At 32.7% G+C, this 17,528-nt stretch overlaps 1 protein-coding gene across 1 annotated transcript; it reads right to left on the bottom strand.

Moving 5' to 3' along the window:
* Positions 1-4,123: 4,123 nt before the first annotated feature.
* On the bottom strand, positions 4,124-17,238 carry LOC129231274 (FUN14 domain-containing protein 2-like). Its single transcript, XM_054865556.1, has 5 exons — positions 17,218-17,238; positions 15,900-16,057; positions 12,521-12,596; positions 6,062-6,181; positions 4,124-4,304 (listed from the first exon to the last, which is right to left on the bottom strand). The coding sequence occupies exons 2-5, from the start codon at positions 16,034-16,036 to the stop codon at positions 4,224-4,226; spliced, it is 414 nt and encodes a 137-aa protein (XP_054721531.1). The 5' UTR covers positions 16,037-16,057; positions 17,218-17,238; the 3' UTR covers positions 4,124-4,223.
* Positions 17,239-17,528: the final 290 nt, after the last annotated feature.

Raw genomic sequence — 17,528 nt, 5'->3', positions numbered from 1 at the left:
TTCAGGGTTATTTAAGGCTGTTTGAAAAATATTGATGTAAGTTTTAATATGCTCATTTTATGCTTTTTTTAAATATTAAATTAATTTTGCTTTATGAGGTGATCCTTCTTCATGTATTTTTTCAAAGAAATTTATACTTTTGATGACCTCAAATAGATTTAAACTACTTTGAAAGTCAACAAAATATTATTTTTACACTTATGAAATATTAAATATGGGGTTCCAATAAAATCAAATCAATTTTCCGCAGGCATTTTTATTAAATATGATTTAAGTGAATCAACTTGATAAAGTATTTCTTCTGGTTCATTTAAATCTTTTGGTTCTCTAATTGCATTTTTATATCAGTATCTGCTATTTTTATGTTTTAAAAATACATATTAACAAAATGATGAAATTTTTTTTTTTTTTTGGTGAGATAGAATCTTTATAGATGACAGCTCGTGCACAATTGCATTCATTGTGATCATTAAGGGTATATTGGATTAGAGCAATCGGTTGGTTATTTGATGACATCAGCGGCGAGTGTCCATAGAATGTTTTCATATGCGATCAACTAACAGGTAGCTCTTAGAATGCGCCCGTTTAGTCACTCATTGCTCTATTTCAACATACCCCAACTTTTTGTCATGAATTGACTTCCTAGTTTTCCAATTTTACTAACTTCTTTTGCTCTCCCAAAGAAAGCTCTCCCCTAAAATCATCCGTCAACAGTTTTCTTGTAATTTGAGGCTTTAAATGAATGAAAATAAGTGAAATGTGTATGTAAGAAATAGTTAATATTTTTCATTGGGATTTTTACTAAATGCAAATTTAAATTCCACATGTGGATTTTTTAAATAATATGAGAAGAGTTTTATTTTATAATCTTGAACTCCACAAATGTAAAATAATACTTATGTCATAATATGACTTCATAACCAAGGTTTGGCAAGTAAACATTGTGTAAGGTGTGTAAGAAGAATGCAAATTCCTAATGGAAATGTATATTTTAAACCTTACAAAATAAATGTAATGGAATAAATTATTGCATCAGCTGAAAAGTTAATTAAATTTCCTCTCCCAAAGTAAAGGTTTGATTTATTCCACCATAGCATAATTTCAAAGCAGAAATAATTTCAAATTTTATTTTTTCCCTCACCCTAATTAATCTTGGTGTCCAATAAATTTGTTATTTTACCTATCTTTCTTGACAGTAAATTAAACTTTTTATTTCTGGATTTTTTCTTCTCTTTAGCCAATAAATTTAAAATCTGAACATTCTCTCAGAGGAAAAATCTTTTCATAAGACCATAATACCATTACCGTTTTCCTCATTCAAGGCATGGAAGAAATGGCTGAGAACAATATAATCAGTTTGCATGTCATTTCATTCTACACTCATCCCGCTCAATACTTGCTTGAAGAATTTATTTTCCCAGTGCCAATGTTGCAAAACAGGTTCAAAGAACCTATAGAGAGAATTTATTATCTCCCATCTACGTAGGGTTGGACATTGTTGTTGTGAAACACTATTGCACTTGTAAATGTTTTGAGAAAAAATACAGCTAAGTCTTTCTGCTGCTTCAATTGCCACATGTGATAGCACATGGTAATACAAAAACGTTCATGCTAAAAATTAGAATGTCATGGAAGATATGTAGTCCAGTGTATTTTGTTCTCAGTAACCAAGGTCATCATCTAAAATATCATTGTTTTCTAGACGATGAGATTTCTGATGGGATGAAAAAGTTTGGCTGTTACCAAAATCACACTATCACCGGTTTCGATTGTAATAACAAAATTACTATTAATGATTGTCTGTCTTAAGTTTTTGTCTGTAAATCTTTATCAAATCTTAAAAAAGAGTAAATATTAATGCAAGAAATTGCTACATTGTAACACTGAAAATAAAACATGTAAGTTTGGATATCAATGTTTGTATTATTTTCCATCAAGAATAAACTGCCTACAGCAACCAGCTGGTTAACCTTTTTATGCTAAGCAGCAGCCTATGGCAGTTGTTTGGCTCCTGCTAATGTATTTTGAAATCAGCTTCATGTGATATCTTGAGCCAAACTATGTTAATTTTTCATATGTTAAATACATAGAGCATTAAAAAAAAACAGCAATTGATGTTATAAAAATTAAATAATGTTAGAACAATGTATTTGAAGTGATTGATGGCTGCTGTGGAGAAAACTTTTGATTATTGGTACTGATGGCAGTGATTTAAAACACACTGTAGTTTTAACAAATATCTGTTAATTAAAAGCAGAAGCATCTAAACTGCACATTGATGTTTCATCAGCAAAATTTGAAAATGAGATGTGAAAGAACGATTCTTTGTATATCAGTGAGCATACAGTCAATGCACCATTTGTTGTTCTTCTGCAAAAGCAAAAAAAAAAAAAGTGAAGATATATAAATAACATTTCGATACAAAAACCCTACAGGCAAGTCATGTTACATATTCCAAAAGAAATTTGATTTCTTCATCTCCTACAGCATGTTATCCCCCAATGTTAATTTTTTTAATAACTTTTCGTGGATTTAAGCAGTCAAAAAATAACATTCAAGAATGACAGGGTAAAAAATTTAGAATATTAACACTGTTCTAAGTGTTACTTGTAAACTGTGTGGTGAAGACCACACCACACATACAAATCCTTAAAAAAAAAAAATAAATAAAAATAAGAAGTTGATACTTTTTAATGGAACATGATGGTTCCTTATTCAAATATATGAAAATTAAAAGCCAAAGTTAATTATAGTCAAAGTCAATCAAGCCAAAGTTAATATTAAAAGACCAAAAGATCAGGAATAAAATAAAATTTGTGTAAAAATGTCTCATCTGACCAAATAGAATGACTAATGCAGAGAGAGTTGTTTGGAGAACTATTTTATCGCAAAATAGAGATTTTAAATGTTATTAGCATAATCTTAGTACAGGGTGGCGACAGATCAGGGAAATCAGGGAGATCAGGGAAAAGTCAGGGAACTTTATCACTCAGGGAAATATCAGGGAATTTTGAAAAAATCAGGGAAAATTGATCAAATGAAGAAAAAAAAATTTTTTTTTCCTTGCAAAAGGAAATACTTTGGTTCCCTACGAATTTTTCGCCAATTATTTGTTTTAAGAAAGTAAAATTAATGAGGTACGATTATACATTGCTGAATATTTGTGCATCTTTTTTCCTCAAGGTCAAAGTATTCAATCTTAGGATGAGCTTTTTAAGATTGATTCTGTGTCTGTAAAGATGTTTATTTTACTTAGCTTGAATTTTCCTTCACGCATTCCATGCTATGTAAAATAAACAACCCAACAGGCAAAGAGAAAGCCGTCATTAATGACTTTGCTCCCTTGCTTTTACTTATTATTGTCTTGAAGTAATTAGCATACTAATATATCACGATTTCAAGAAAGGATTTTTATTTTTTAAATTAATGTTGAAAAAATCTTTAAAGTTATCACTTGGCATTTTTAATTTAATTGCTAAAATTAATTTTGACTTTTTTTTTGTTTTGCCATGTTATTATTCCCTGTTACTTCAGATTATCAAATATCTTGAAAACTAATTTCTGCAAATACTGCCGTTTACCTGCACACGGTGCAGTATTTTTTACGTTAGTAAAACTACATTACTTCTATACATTAACTATCATTTGCTACTCTTGCAGTAACAATTATACTACTTGAAAGTTCAGTTCAAGATTATTTCCATTTAAATTTTTTAGTTTTATCATGATTAGATATGTCTTTAAGAGTGGTTTTAATAAGTTCTCTTAGAATTCTTATGTTAACTGGTTCCTGGAAGTGAAGTATTTGTTTTAGATTTCCTATACTATTTCTCGGTCGATAATTTAATAACTATTTTTACCAAAAAAAGGAGCATCTTTTCAAAAATTATTTTAATTAACAGCTTAAACCGTTTTAAACGCTGCATTTTATTTAATATGAAATGCCTTTCAGTAGGGCAAAGAAAGGAAACCATTATCATTGGTATCGTAAATCAGGGAAATTTGGTGAACTTAATCAGGGAAAAGTCAGGGAACTTTTTTTTCCTGTTCCTGTCGCCACCCTGTAGTATAAGCTTTACCCAGAATCACATTAATGATAAATGGAAATGAGGCTAGGAAAGAAAACATTTTTTAAAAATCTTATTTATTTCATTATAACACACTATATACTGACAATATTAGAACATCTGGTAAAATATAAGTACATTGTTTGAACATTAAAGCTAAAACATAGCAATACCAAGGAGAAAACCACCACCAAATCCTGTGACAAGGAACTTGTATTCGTGCAGGAAACTTTTAGCCTGGAAAATTTTTTGTAATTATTTCTACAAAAAAATCAAATAGACAAACTGAAGTTCAAAACTAATTACAGTGCAAGTTTATTACATAAAAGGGAAAAACACTTTTCAGTATTCTGAATTGAAATTTTAGATATTGATGTAAAAGCTGCTCCAGATTAATATTTTATTGAAATAGAAGATATAGTTCTTTTTTTAATATTACAGGGTTCATACTCAATTTTGATAAAAAATTTCCATGACTTTTTCATGACTTCATAAAAATTTTCATGACCTTGTTACACAAAGAGAACAGTACTATTTAATGTCAAACTTGCCAATTTTTGGAAATGGGCATTAGAAAAACCTTTTGCGTGAGTGCTACTACCTCATTAGAGCACTTACTTGTGACTGAAAAAATATCAGTGCATACTGCTGAAAGTAATAAATTATTCTTGTTTGTCTTCATCAAATAAGTTCAAGTAAAATAAAAATTTAGTGAATGCAATACACTGATGTTTAAATGTCTAATAAATATTTAATAAATAGAGCACAATAGTAATGAATAGGACAAAAATTGAATAAGTCATCACTAAGTTTAAAATAATAGATTTCATTCATAAAAACATTGTCATTTGATGTCAATAGGGCATCTAATCACCCATGTAACTGGGCAGAATATTTCATCATTAAAGTAAAGCCACTTTTTTCAGTCAATTCATTTTTTCAAACCAGATATTTCAGCTAGCCAAAAGGATCAGTTTTGCGAACTGTATGTTGAAACTACTGTTTTAGAGTATTGGAATTCCCCTATTTCTTTCTATTGCCTGACTATTTTAAAGCCTTCAACATGTAAAGATAAAATAAACTCTGATAAATTTAATAATGAACTTTTTACAAGTAGTTGAAACGAACTCGGATGCAATTGAATAACACCTTTTATAGGGCGTGGCAAAATCAAGAACGTGCAAGTCCACTACTACAGAATATAAATATAAGAAGTACTGAAAATAATGGTGAGTTCAAAATTAGTGATGTTCCAGTAGTAAAATCACATCACAAAAAAAAGGTGAGCGGCTGTTACAGAAGTGGATGAAATTGGATTCGAAAACTCTGATTTGTTTTTGAGATCATTCAATTCATATGCAATATTACAAATCACTCAATATTTCTAGCGCTCTTTTAGTTATTGTTACTTTCTTACTTCCCAAGACATTTTCCATAACTTTAAATAAATTTCCATGACTTTTAAAGGTCTGAAATTTGTTTATCTTTTTTCCATGACTTTCTAGGATTTCCATGACCTGTACGAACCCTGATATTAATTTTACAATTTGTGACAAGAATTTCTAAAAATGATTTCAACCACACAAAACATGTTCTACTTATATTACATTAAAAGTTGAATTAATTTGAAAGTAGTGAAGTTTAGCAACTCTGTTCTTTTGAAAAAAAAATAATAATAAAATAAGTAGGCAGATATTCCACTATGAAGAACTGTTAATTCCTTCAATTGGACACCAATTAGGCATTGCTATGGCCCATTGTGACTGCTAGCACAAATGGCTTAAAATAATTGTAAATCTAGGGTATTTTCCTAAGTCCTGCTTTACTGATAAATTTGAAATGTATAATAGACCCCCCCCCCCTTTACTCCTATCACAAAACACTTTGCTTCAATTTTCGAATGATAATTTAAACATATACCTATATTGTGATTATTAAATGAAAGAGTATTTTTAAAAAATCCTCTAAATAAATAGAGCAATAATTATACTTACTTCTTCAAGAAACCACGGTAATTCTTTAGTAGAATGCTTATCAAGTTTCTTTTTTGCTTTTTCTAAGTCTTTATTCACTTTATTCCAATTTACTTTAATGTAACCTTGGTGCTGTGCAACCTAAATTGTAAAAGCAAGACTTTATTTGAAATATAAATAAAGATAATTTAATGCTAATTACTAATGATAATGCAATGCATAGAAAATTTACAAATGAAAAGGATTCTTCACTTCTGCGGATTCTTCACAAATGACACCTTAATGACTTCAGAAATGAATAAGCCCTCAAATGTTTCTTTAAAGAAGAAACTAAATAAACTGTTGAAACTTATTTGAAAGAACATGAAAATCTTGTTTAGATACAGGATTTGAACACATTGTCTGTTGGTAACATTTGTGGCCTTCTCCATATTTCTCTGACATGAATTGAAATTTCATTTTTTCAAACACAATTTTAAAGTGCACTCTTTGAAGACATTCATTTAATAAACACTTTCATTTTTTGTTTTTTTCCCATGCTTATACTTGAGTAATGTTTTTCAGATTAGTTCTTTTAACATGCATCTAATACACAACTTACTGATAGGTGCATCTACAAAAAGAAAAAAAAAACAATTTATTCTAACGTTAGAACTTCTTAATAAAAAACATCAAAAGAAAATTATCTTATCAATTGCTTTAAAAAATAGAAATAGAGGGTATAAATGTTTCAGAGATTCAGGGGGAAGTTTCAAATGAGGAGTTAGATTGGGAAACTAAGGGTGTAATTTTGGGGGACTCTATGGTAAGGGAGGTGGGTAACACAGTTGGGAGAGTAAAGCGTAAGGTGGCTAGGTGTTGTTTACCAGGGGCTCGGGTAAAAGACGTTAATATGGTTGCTGAAAAGAAGGGAGTATTGAATAAGGAGGACATGGTTACTTTGTGGGTGGGAACAAATGATGTAGGCCACAGTAAAAATGAGGAGTTTTCTAGGGAATGGGAATCCCTGTTGGATAAAGCAACCAGCTTTTCGACGAATGTCCAAGTGGTTGGTTTGCTTCCCAGGTATGGAGTGCATAGGAGCTGGCTAAATCAACGTGCGAGGTGTATGAACTTGCTACTGAAGTCAATTTGCGAAAAGCGCAGTATCAGGTTCATTGATGTATGGAGTCATTGTAAACGGGATTGGATTGCTAGGGATGGCCTGCATCTGAGCTCTACAGGGGTCAAAATGGTTAGTGGATTAATTTTAAGGGCTTCGGAGTCAAAAAACTAAGTTGGAATGGGGGGCATGGTTCAAGCATCAGGTATCGTGAGAATGAAATTTTTTTGGGTATTGCTAGAAATGGAAATAAAGTGACGAACAAGAGTAGTAATGTTAACAATTGTAATTTAGGAAATTTCAGGGTGTTAAATAAAAGCAACTTAGGCATGCTTAAAGTTTTCTATACCAATGCTCGCAGTATTAGGAACAAGATGGATGAATTGAAAAGCATAGTTATGGATGAGAAGTTGGATGTTATTGGAATTACAGAGACATGGGCTACCGAATCTGATGCACAGTTATTACATATTGCTGGGTATAATTTGTTCAGACAGGATAGAGTAGGTAAAAGAGGTGGTGGGGTTTTATTTTATGTTAGAGACAATTTTATTTGCAATGAATTGGTCATAAATGATAAGCCTACTGATATTGATATGGTTTGGCTGGAGTTGATGAGCAGTAAGGGCAAAAAGCTACGCTTTGGAAACATTTATAGGCCACCTAATTCAAACCAGGGACAAGATGAACAGATGTACCGTATTATTAGTGACATATCCAGTAAGGGATCCGTTATCATAATGGGGGATTTCAATTTTCCGGGTATTGATTGGAATAATTTTTATCCTGGTAATGGCAAAGAAGAGGAATTTTTAAAAGTAATTGGTGACTGTTTCTTAGATCAAGTTGTAACTCAGGGAACTCGAGAGGAGGCCATTTTGGATCTAGTTTTTTGTGACATAGGTAGTTTTGTTCAGGGGTTGAGTGTAGGGGAGCATATTGGAGATAGTGATCATAACAGCATTAGGTTCCGGGTTAAATTTGAAGTGTGCAAAGATGATAATTTTAGGTTTGTGCCCAATTTCAGAAACACTGATTTTGTTGCACTTAGGCAGAGCTTGAAAGAGGTTTTTTCGTCAGGGTTGGGAAATAGCGACGTAGATCAGCAGTGGACGGAATTTAAGGATAAACTTGCTAAAACCGTTGGGGACTATGTTCCATTTAGGAGAAAAGGTGTTAGTACCAAAATTTGGCCTATGTGGTTCTCCAGGGAGACTAAAGAAGCTCTTAATTATAAGCAAGCCACTTTTCGTAAGTTTAAAGAAACTGGTCAGAGTGCGGAGAGGCTCCAGTATGGTAAGGCAAGGCGAAATTTTAAGTATTTGGTACGGATTCAGAAAAGGGAATTGGAGCAAAGGCTGGCAGATGACATTGATGGGAACCGTAAGAGGTTTTTTGCTTACGCTAATTCTGGGAAAGCTCGAAACAGTCAAATTGGGCCTTTGGTTGATGAGCATGGAAATTTAATCCAAAACGATAGGGATATTGTAAATGTTCTAAATAACTTTTTTTCCAGTGTGTTTAACGATAACTGTATCTCAACAGTTGACACTAACAAGACACAAGCTATTATACAGCTTGAGGATTTTGTATTTTCCAGGGAGGAGGTTTTATTTCATTTGAAAAAGATTAAAGCAACTAAAGCTCCGGGACCAGATAATATTTATCCAAAAATTTTAGTTGAATGTGCAGAGGAATTAGTGGATGTTATTTTGAATATTTTCAATGCTTCTTATAACTCGGGGACGGTGCCAGAGGACTGGAAGCTGGCTAACATAACGCCCCTCTTCAAGAAGGGGTCTAAAGGTATTGCTGGGAATTATAGACCTGTAAGTTTGACTTCGGTGATTTGTAAGATTTTCGAAACTTTTATCAAAATTAAGATCATGATGTTCTTAGAGACTAATAGTCTGTTGACTAGTTTGCAGTATGGTTTTAGGAAAGGTAAATCCTGTACTACTAATTTATTGCATTTCTACGACAAGGTTACCTCAGCTTTAGATAACAAAAAATGTGTGGATGTTGTTTATATTGATTTTCAAAAAGCTTTTGACAAGGTACCGCATGTTGCTCTTCTCAGCAAGTTAGCTGACATTGGAATAGGAGGAAAAACTTTACTTTGGGTTAGAAATTGGCTTACTGGTAGGAAGCAAAGAGTAGTTGTGAGAGGAAATCATTCTAATTGGAGTGATGTTTTAAGTGGGGTTCCTCAGGGATCAGTTTTAGGGCCTCTTTTGTTTATTATATTTATGAATGACATCAATGAAAATATTTCTGGAAGCATGAATTGTTTTGCTGACGATGTAAAAGTTATGGGGATTGTCGAAAACGAAGAACAAGTAAAACAGCTGCAAGAGGATTTAGATCATATTACTAAGTGGGCAGATAAATGGGGTATGGCAGTTAATGTAGGGAAATGTCAAGTGCTACACTTAGGTCATGGAAATAAGCGTATGAGATATCGTTTACAGGGTTCAGTCATAAATCAGACAGCAAATGTTATGGATCTGGGTGTCTTTATAAATCAGGACTTCAAGTTTAGTCAACAGTGCAGTATTGCTAGTAACAAAGCCAACAAAATGCTTGGGTTCATCAATAGATCTATTTCAAACAAATCTAAGAAAGTTCTTCTGCCTTTATATAGGAGTTTAGTAAGACCTCATTTGGAGTATGCTGTTCAGTTTTGGTCGCCTTATCTGAAGAAAGATATTTTTGTATTGGAAAGGGTTCAAAGAAGGGTAACTAAATTAGTAAGGGGACTCTCAGATTTAGATTATGATACCAGACTTAATAGGCTTAACATGTATAGCCTGGAGCAAAGGAGAGTCAGAGGGGACATGATTCAGTTATTTAAATTTATCAAAATGAAAGATGTAAATGGATTAAATTTTTGCGGGGAAAGCAGGACAAGGGGTCATTGTTTTAAGCTATTTAAATCTCAGGCTAACTTGGAAATCAGGAAAAACTACTACTTTAGCAGGGTCGTGGGCACTTGGAATAGCTTACCGGAAGAAGCGGTAATGAGCAAGGGAGTGGATAGCTTTAAGAGGGCCATTGATCTTCATTGGGGACTAATTAATTGACTAGGACCAGCCTAGCTGGGCCCAGAGCCTGTTGCTGGTCGTCACATTTGTATTTGTATTTCTATTGTTTTTGGTAAAATAATCGAAATACCTTGCTAAACTGAAAGAAATTCAGATGAATTCACAGCAGTTTTTTGGTTGAGAAATGATTTTCCCACATTTATTAAAAAATAATTTAACAATCTCAAACGTAGAAAGCCAAATTGGGTCTTGGTAGTCAGCTAATGACTACTATAAAGCAGAAAATCATAGAACAATCCAAATCCCCTACAACAAGAGTGGGACAAAACCCCAAAAGCCTTCCAAGTATAAAGTAAGAAAAAATTGCCTGTTGAAAAGTGATAGAAAGGTGTCCATGCAATTGCAAGGGAATGTATGGTACTCTTTGCTAAATTATCTCATGTATATAAATAAATAATGTCTAACAAAACAAGATTTTTGCAATGACTGGAGGTGCTGGAGCAAGATCTTTGCAGTAGAGACAACCATCCACTCCCCCTAGCTAGTGCCATCCATAATGACTATAACAGTGGAAACTTTACAGCTTTGTAGCTCATCTATGCGGGTTGTCATGCAGGAAAAAACTCCCTGCTTACGTCTATATTATATGCTTGTGCTTTATTTTCTTGTACCAAATCGGTTACTCCCAGACTTTAGTCAGACATATTTATAATTTATTTATTTTGATACTCATCATAATATACCTAGCTCATATCATTTCTGCAAAATTTTGCATTTGATGAAAGAAAAGAAGTGTGCCATGAGAGGCAGAGAAACCAAGTGTTTTCCTAGAAAGGAGAGTCAAAACCTGACAAAAAAATCTCAAGGATCATTTGTGAGATTAAATATCTATATTTTTACAAGATTTTGTTCTCCCTAACATAGATGAAAATAACAGAAAGATATTTTTATTTAATGATTACTGCAACCCCCTCGTTATAGGGACAAAGAAAAAGAGCCATATAACCGAGGTCATTAAAAATAGTTATCCATACAACATACAAGTAAATTAGCTTTTTTTTTTTTTTTTTTTTTTGACATAATTTTCAAATGGATTCAATGCAATTCACGAATGTAGTATCACGGGTATTAAAATTTAAACAAGATTTCAATTTAAGTAAATCTTCAGTGTCAGAGAGGCACAAATATCAAATGGCGAATGAAGAGGATCTTTGTTAGCTACAGTAAGATAAGAGTGAACATTCAAATACCCTCTTATTCCCTATACACTTTCTAATCCCTTCGATTTACAATAGAAAGGATGTGAAAAGTAACCCGATTGTTTTCAGAAAAACTCTTTCGCCCATCCAGATCATTCTTCTATTCTCAAATGCAAATCCTGATTTGTGTAACCAAGCAAATCTTTTCTGTACTAAAAGGCAGTCAGAGAGGGCGCATGTTCTTTTCTACTTGGGTCAATATGACACCTGTCTGAATGGTTTCAAGCTTAAAGCAAGTTTTTTTTTTTTTTGGTTTTAATATTTCATTTTGGGAGATAGAAGAAAAGAGTGATATATCAAGGCGCGATGTGATGAGGGGCTACTGTACTTAAATATAAATTAACTATAACCAGGGGTCAATCCAGGATTTTTTTCTCGCTACCTATTTTTGTGAAAGTATTGCATCATTTTATTTTTGTGAAAGTTTTTTTTTTATCAGCATTGTTTTTGTGAGCTTTTAGAGGCATCCTAATTTTTGTAAAAGAGAAGTAGAACAAGTGAAATTTTAGTTCGAAAAGTGTAAATGTCATCCAGTATTATTTTTAACAGGTTTCGTTTTTTGGGAAGGGGGGGAGCTAAAAACCCAAGAAGTACCAAAAATACCATCATAATTTCAGCTTAATGGGCTATGTACTGTGTACAATTTTGGAAATTATGAGAAAAACGGTTCCCCAAAACATGTTAAAAAAGATTGCGATAATATTGCATAAATACACTTTGGCGAGAAACAGCTAAAAATTAGTTAAAATACCACAAAAAGGTTGCTATTTAAGTGATTGTTCCTATAAACCAACAGACCAAGAGAAACAAATTTTATATTTTAAAATGTGAATTTTTGTGAAATTTTCGATGTTTTTGTGAAGCTACTGATTTTATTACTTAATTTTTGTGAAAGTACCAATTTCAAAACAAGATCTTTGTGAAGGTACCGAAAAATGGTAGCAAAATCAGCCTGTATTGGGCCCTGATAACATAATATTCATATTTAAAGATTTAAGAATAAATTTAGAAAGAGCAAAACATTCAACAAAAGATTTTAAAAGAAAGCATGAACTTAACACTAGAAAATACTAACTTGAAACATAAATAACCCTCCAGCTAATGCAGAAGCAGCTGTTTTCCCTACTTTTGAACAAACAACACCAGCACACCTACAAAAGAAAAAATAGTTAGATTAAAAAATTATTGCTTACACAAATATGAGTTAGTAACAACAGGATAATTTATTTGATTGTAATATGCTTTCAGCAACTAAATTATCAAATGAAAAGTTTAAAAAATTGACTATTTTCTTTTGATTTTTCAACACTTCAAATAGATAGCAACACAATTAGGGGTCACTTATGTACTTTGATCTTAGTATAAGTTGGACATTCTAATAGTTTTAACAAATAATGCTGTCTGTACAATTCAATACATTGCTTTTCAAGAGAGAATCTAACATCATGTGTTGTAGTCAGACATGATTAATCGTGATTTGTTTCCAGTTGTAAAAATTATTTTCATATTTTTGGTTCTTCTGTAATATAGTAGGTAAATGACTAATGAATATTTTTTACCAATTGAATACTCTAAATCGGGTTCTCAAACTTTCAGACTAAGTATTTAGCGACCCCCCCCCCCCCCAAATTTAAACAGTCTAAACCCTAAAAAAATAACTAAAAACTACAAATAGTTACGTTTTATCATTAGAAACACAAGAAACTAGTAAAATAAAAATGAATTTTTGTCTCTTTAATTATTTTATAATAAGGCACCTTACTGATTTTATAATCTTGCAGTAGTTTTATGACAGTTATTGACCTTGCGCTCCTTCAAGTTCTATCATTACACGCACTAAAAAAATTTTCTACAACTTGCAACTGTGATAAGGATTCTCCATAATGATGAACTTAAAAACAAAATCAAGAAATCGTTTGACAGTGGAAAATGACATTTTGTGTGTTACAAAGTTCATTCCAGACATTAAAAAATGGGTTAATTCCAAACAAGCTCATGTATCCCACTAACTAAAAGAACACAAAAACCAACTTGTATGTATATTAAAAGATTTATGTGTACCTTTTTTTAAAATAAAAATACAGTATTATATTAATTTTCTTTAAATGCTTCTTCCACTTCTTGCAACCCCCCTGGACACATCCCTCAACCCCCTTCAGGGTCACGGCCCACTGTTTGAGAACCCCTACTTGAAATAATGTTTTCAATGTTACGAAAATCAAAATACGGTGGAATTATTTAAATCTTACATCATGGAAGGCCTTCGTGTATATTGAAACAATGAAGGTTTAATACAAAGATGGGAAACCTATATGTGCTCTAATTGAAATGCCAGATAAAGTTTGGAAGATGAGCAACAGGACACAAAAGCAGTTTTAAAGGTTATTGTGTTCCATTTATTTCACTATTTTTAAGTAAACATTCTTAAAAAAACTGAATATTAATCATATAAATTCAACATCATTGTGGGACTGAACCTATTCGTGCAAACTGAATGTTTAAAAAATTCAAGAAAGTTAAGTGAACCCTTTAGGCTGCAGGCTCTTATCCCCTGGTCTAGCACCCATGGAAATGTTCTTTTTTTTCTGCCAAAATATTAGACACTGTGGAAAATTTCAAACAAACCATACTGTTTTTTTTTTTCTTTTTTAGTTTTATTGTTGTACTAAAATAAATATTTCCTGTATGTAAAACAATATAAGAAGAAATTCAAATAATGGGCTTAAAGATTCAATGGAAGATTTCATTGGTACAATTCAATTGCAGCAAATTTTCATAAACAGAAAACCACACGACTAGTGTAATAATGAAAAATATTGAATAGGTAGCAATCCAAAGAGCATATTGAGGCATTCTTTTAATGTAAAAGTTATTTGCTTGTGCTCCCTGTTATCGAAATATAAGCTCTTAAATCAGCTGAAATTACAAGAAAAGTGCCAAATTTAAAAACTTAGCAAGAAATTGAAGCTACGTGCAATTTCACTGCATATGAGGCAGGACATCCATCTGCAAACGTGTGAAAGATCTCTCAATTCTCCCTAAAGCTCCTTCAATTTGGCGACTTTTAAAAAGTTTTGGAAGATTTTAAGACCTCATATTTCAATACTGGGCAAAGTGACATACATATCAACCCTGCAACCACTGGGGCAAAGGGGGAGGGGGAACAGAAGTTTATGTTGTGCTACTGCTGGGCAAATAATTCATGTATCCAAATACATGTTTTATTCTGCTCTCTTGCTTGCTACTTATTTAGATTTTTTTTTTCCATTATTACAGTACTGTATGGTTTCCTGGTAAGCATAGCCAATTCTAGTTCAAGCATAATGTACCGAGGACTATGAGATTAACACTGCCCACAGGGAGAAGCTACACTCTTAAGGGGCCAAACTCTCTGCCCAAGGAATTGAAAGAACTTTTTTTTTCAACTACTATACTTTAACTTTCAGACACTGAAATTGTATTTCATGTTTCAGTAAGAAAAATAGAGATTGAAAAGCAATTATTTGGAATATCAGCAAATCTAAAATAAGTTAAATCGTCGTATTAGGAGTTGCAAAAATTTGCATAAAAAGCACAACAGTATGAAATGTAAAAATATATGAGCATAGAAATTTGAATTTCAAAAGTGCAGTTATACAATTTTAAAATCAGAGTTTAAATTATAGGTTTTGTAGAAAAAAAAAATCAACAATAGAACTGTAATTTTTATTTCCAGTTTTTGGCATGGTTAAAGCTGAGTTCAAAAGTACTTTAGCCAAAAAGCTAAAATTGAAAAGAGAAAAAAAAAAGCTAATGAATGCGTTCACTATCTTTCTAAATGCCTCAATGTGTTTCATCTCCAATTTGAACTAAATTCAAAAGTCAGCCATAACATATTTACTGAAATAAATGCCAATTAGCTAGTATACATATACACTCCTGTTTGTGAAAATTGTAACACCATGAAGGAAGCATCCTAGTTGAATGAAATTTAATACACAGTTGAGTGGTAATGGTACAAATAAATGATTACATTTTCAAACCAAACAAACAATAAAAAGAGATAGAAATTAGCATTTTGTGTGGCCACCACGCGCCGTAATAAGAGCTGCTACTCGACTCACTCGGCATGGAGTGAAACAAAGTTTGAATTTTTGCCTGAGGAAGAGTATTCCTTATTGTTTGTATGCGCAACCAAAGTTCGTCTGTTGAAGCAACAAGACGAGGATCACGAGCAAGACGCCGCCCAACGAAATCCCACACATCAGTTAGTATAACAATCCAGAAGTTTCTAAGATTTTTTTTTTTACTAACTTGATGCACTTGAAAATTTAATATGCTTTAACTGCTATCCATTTGTCATTTCTGATTAATTTACATATAATGAGAGTGATAGTGCTTCAATGAATTGCAACTTGAAAGTAGAGTTTTCAAGATGAAAAAAACAAAGAAATCTATAAATAAATAAGAATTACCATCCAGAAACAGCACCAACAAACATCTGTTTTGAAACAGAGCCATCAGTAACTTCTTTAAGAGTTTTATCTATCCATTTCTCTTCTTTTTTTTTCTTAAAGTGCATGACATTAAATGATTCAGAAACAGCTGGCATACTTATTTTTCTTGAAAATTCCTGAAGAAGTCAATAAAAATAAAATGTTAAAACAAAGGCTTCTCGTTAAAGTTTGACAAAATAAACATTAAAGTTTCGGCATATTCATCCACCAGAAATAAAAAGGGAGGGTGAAATAATAATATAATTACGTAGCCAAACTTTGGCTACAACTCTGAGGACCGACAATATTTAACACTTACTTGTAAGCTATGCAGTACCTTCATGGAATTCTGGGGGAACTGCTGTTTAATATGCAACAAAGACAATCGGAAAAAATGTTATAACAATCACATTATTCAGGAGTCTGTGTAAGAAAAATTTGGTTCCAGTTAATAGAACCTTCACCAGCGACAGGTTTACCATGTTGCATTTGCAAGGGATTCCCACGACTCTCCCTGCCCCCAGGGCCGGCTTTAGTAATTTTATCGCGCCAGGCAATGTTGACTAGTGCCGCCCTTTCGTCTTAATAATCCATATTTACATATATTTTAAATCATTGAGCATACTCCCACGTATTGCTGCAAAAAAAAAAAAAAAAACCTGAGGAACGAATTTTGAGTTTTTTATTTTCTTTTTCTTCTTTTTTTTTTGCCTCCTTGCAGCCATTCTGAAATTTGCCGCCTTAGGCGGTAGCACAGGTCTTCTACCCCAGGAGCTAGGCCTGGCCCATCTGAAGGGATTTCAAAGAGAAACATGAAAAATGTCTTACATAGTTCAAATTAAGAAAGCTGTATCTCCCAAACTGTCAATTTTGAGAAAACAACCAATTAATTATTTTAGCTGGGCCACTACCATGCAGAAATGTTGGGCACCTAAGTAGTTCCTTTATATTTTGCTTTTACTAGTGCCTTTAGTGTTGTAGGATAACACATATTATCACAATAAACTACACTAGAAAGTGATTCAACTACAAACGCGCAAAAAATTTAGATACTGCTTTTCAGGTTAGGGCGGCAAAGTTCTGTTCCTCTAAGTGGACCGCAAAAAGGCATTACGAGGGGCTGACTAAACCTGAAACTTAACCACTGCTCTCCACAATATGTTTTACGCATAAAATGACTATTTACAATATACTTTTTATTTCAAAAACAAATCCTTCAAGAAGTACTTATAACATCCAAAATTACCATTTGCAATATCTGCCTTAATGGATCTAAAGGAAGCAAAATCAGTCATACCTCTGTTGTTGTTGTTACTTCTGCCACTCGATTCTAAGGCAGAGGGGTATGGCTTCCGTTTAATCCAGTGCCCATTTCTAGGAGGAAGTCCAATTTGGCTCAGACAACACAATAGATGGCAGCACCGTCTATGGACAGATCGATAATTTAGAACCAGACCAGACGCCATATAACTTCTGGCCTAGCACCCCCAGAGGTTTCATTTCACTTGGGGGACTTTGTGACCACCAGCATGTTTAACGTCTCCCAAGCACCTTTAATGAAGACTGGATCTTTGACCGGCTAGGATCGAACCAAGGACCCTCCGGTCA

This window comes from Uloborus diversus, chromosome 10 (assembly GCF_026930045.1).
Source record: "Uloborus diversus isolate 005 chromosome 10, Udiv.v.3.1, whole genome shotgun sequence".
Taxonomy (NCBI): Eukaryota; Metazoa; Arthropoda; class Arachnida; order Araneae; family Uloboridae; genus Uloborus; species Uloborus diversus.
Note: the sequence above shows the minus strand (reverse complement) of the source record. Positions and strands in the feature narration are given on the sequence as shown.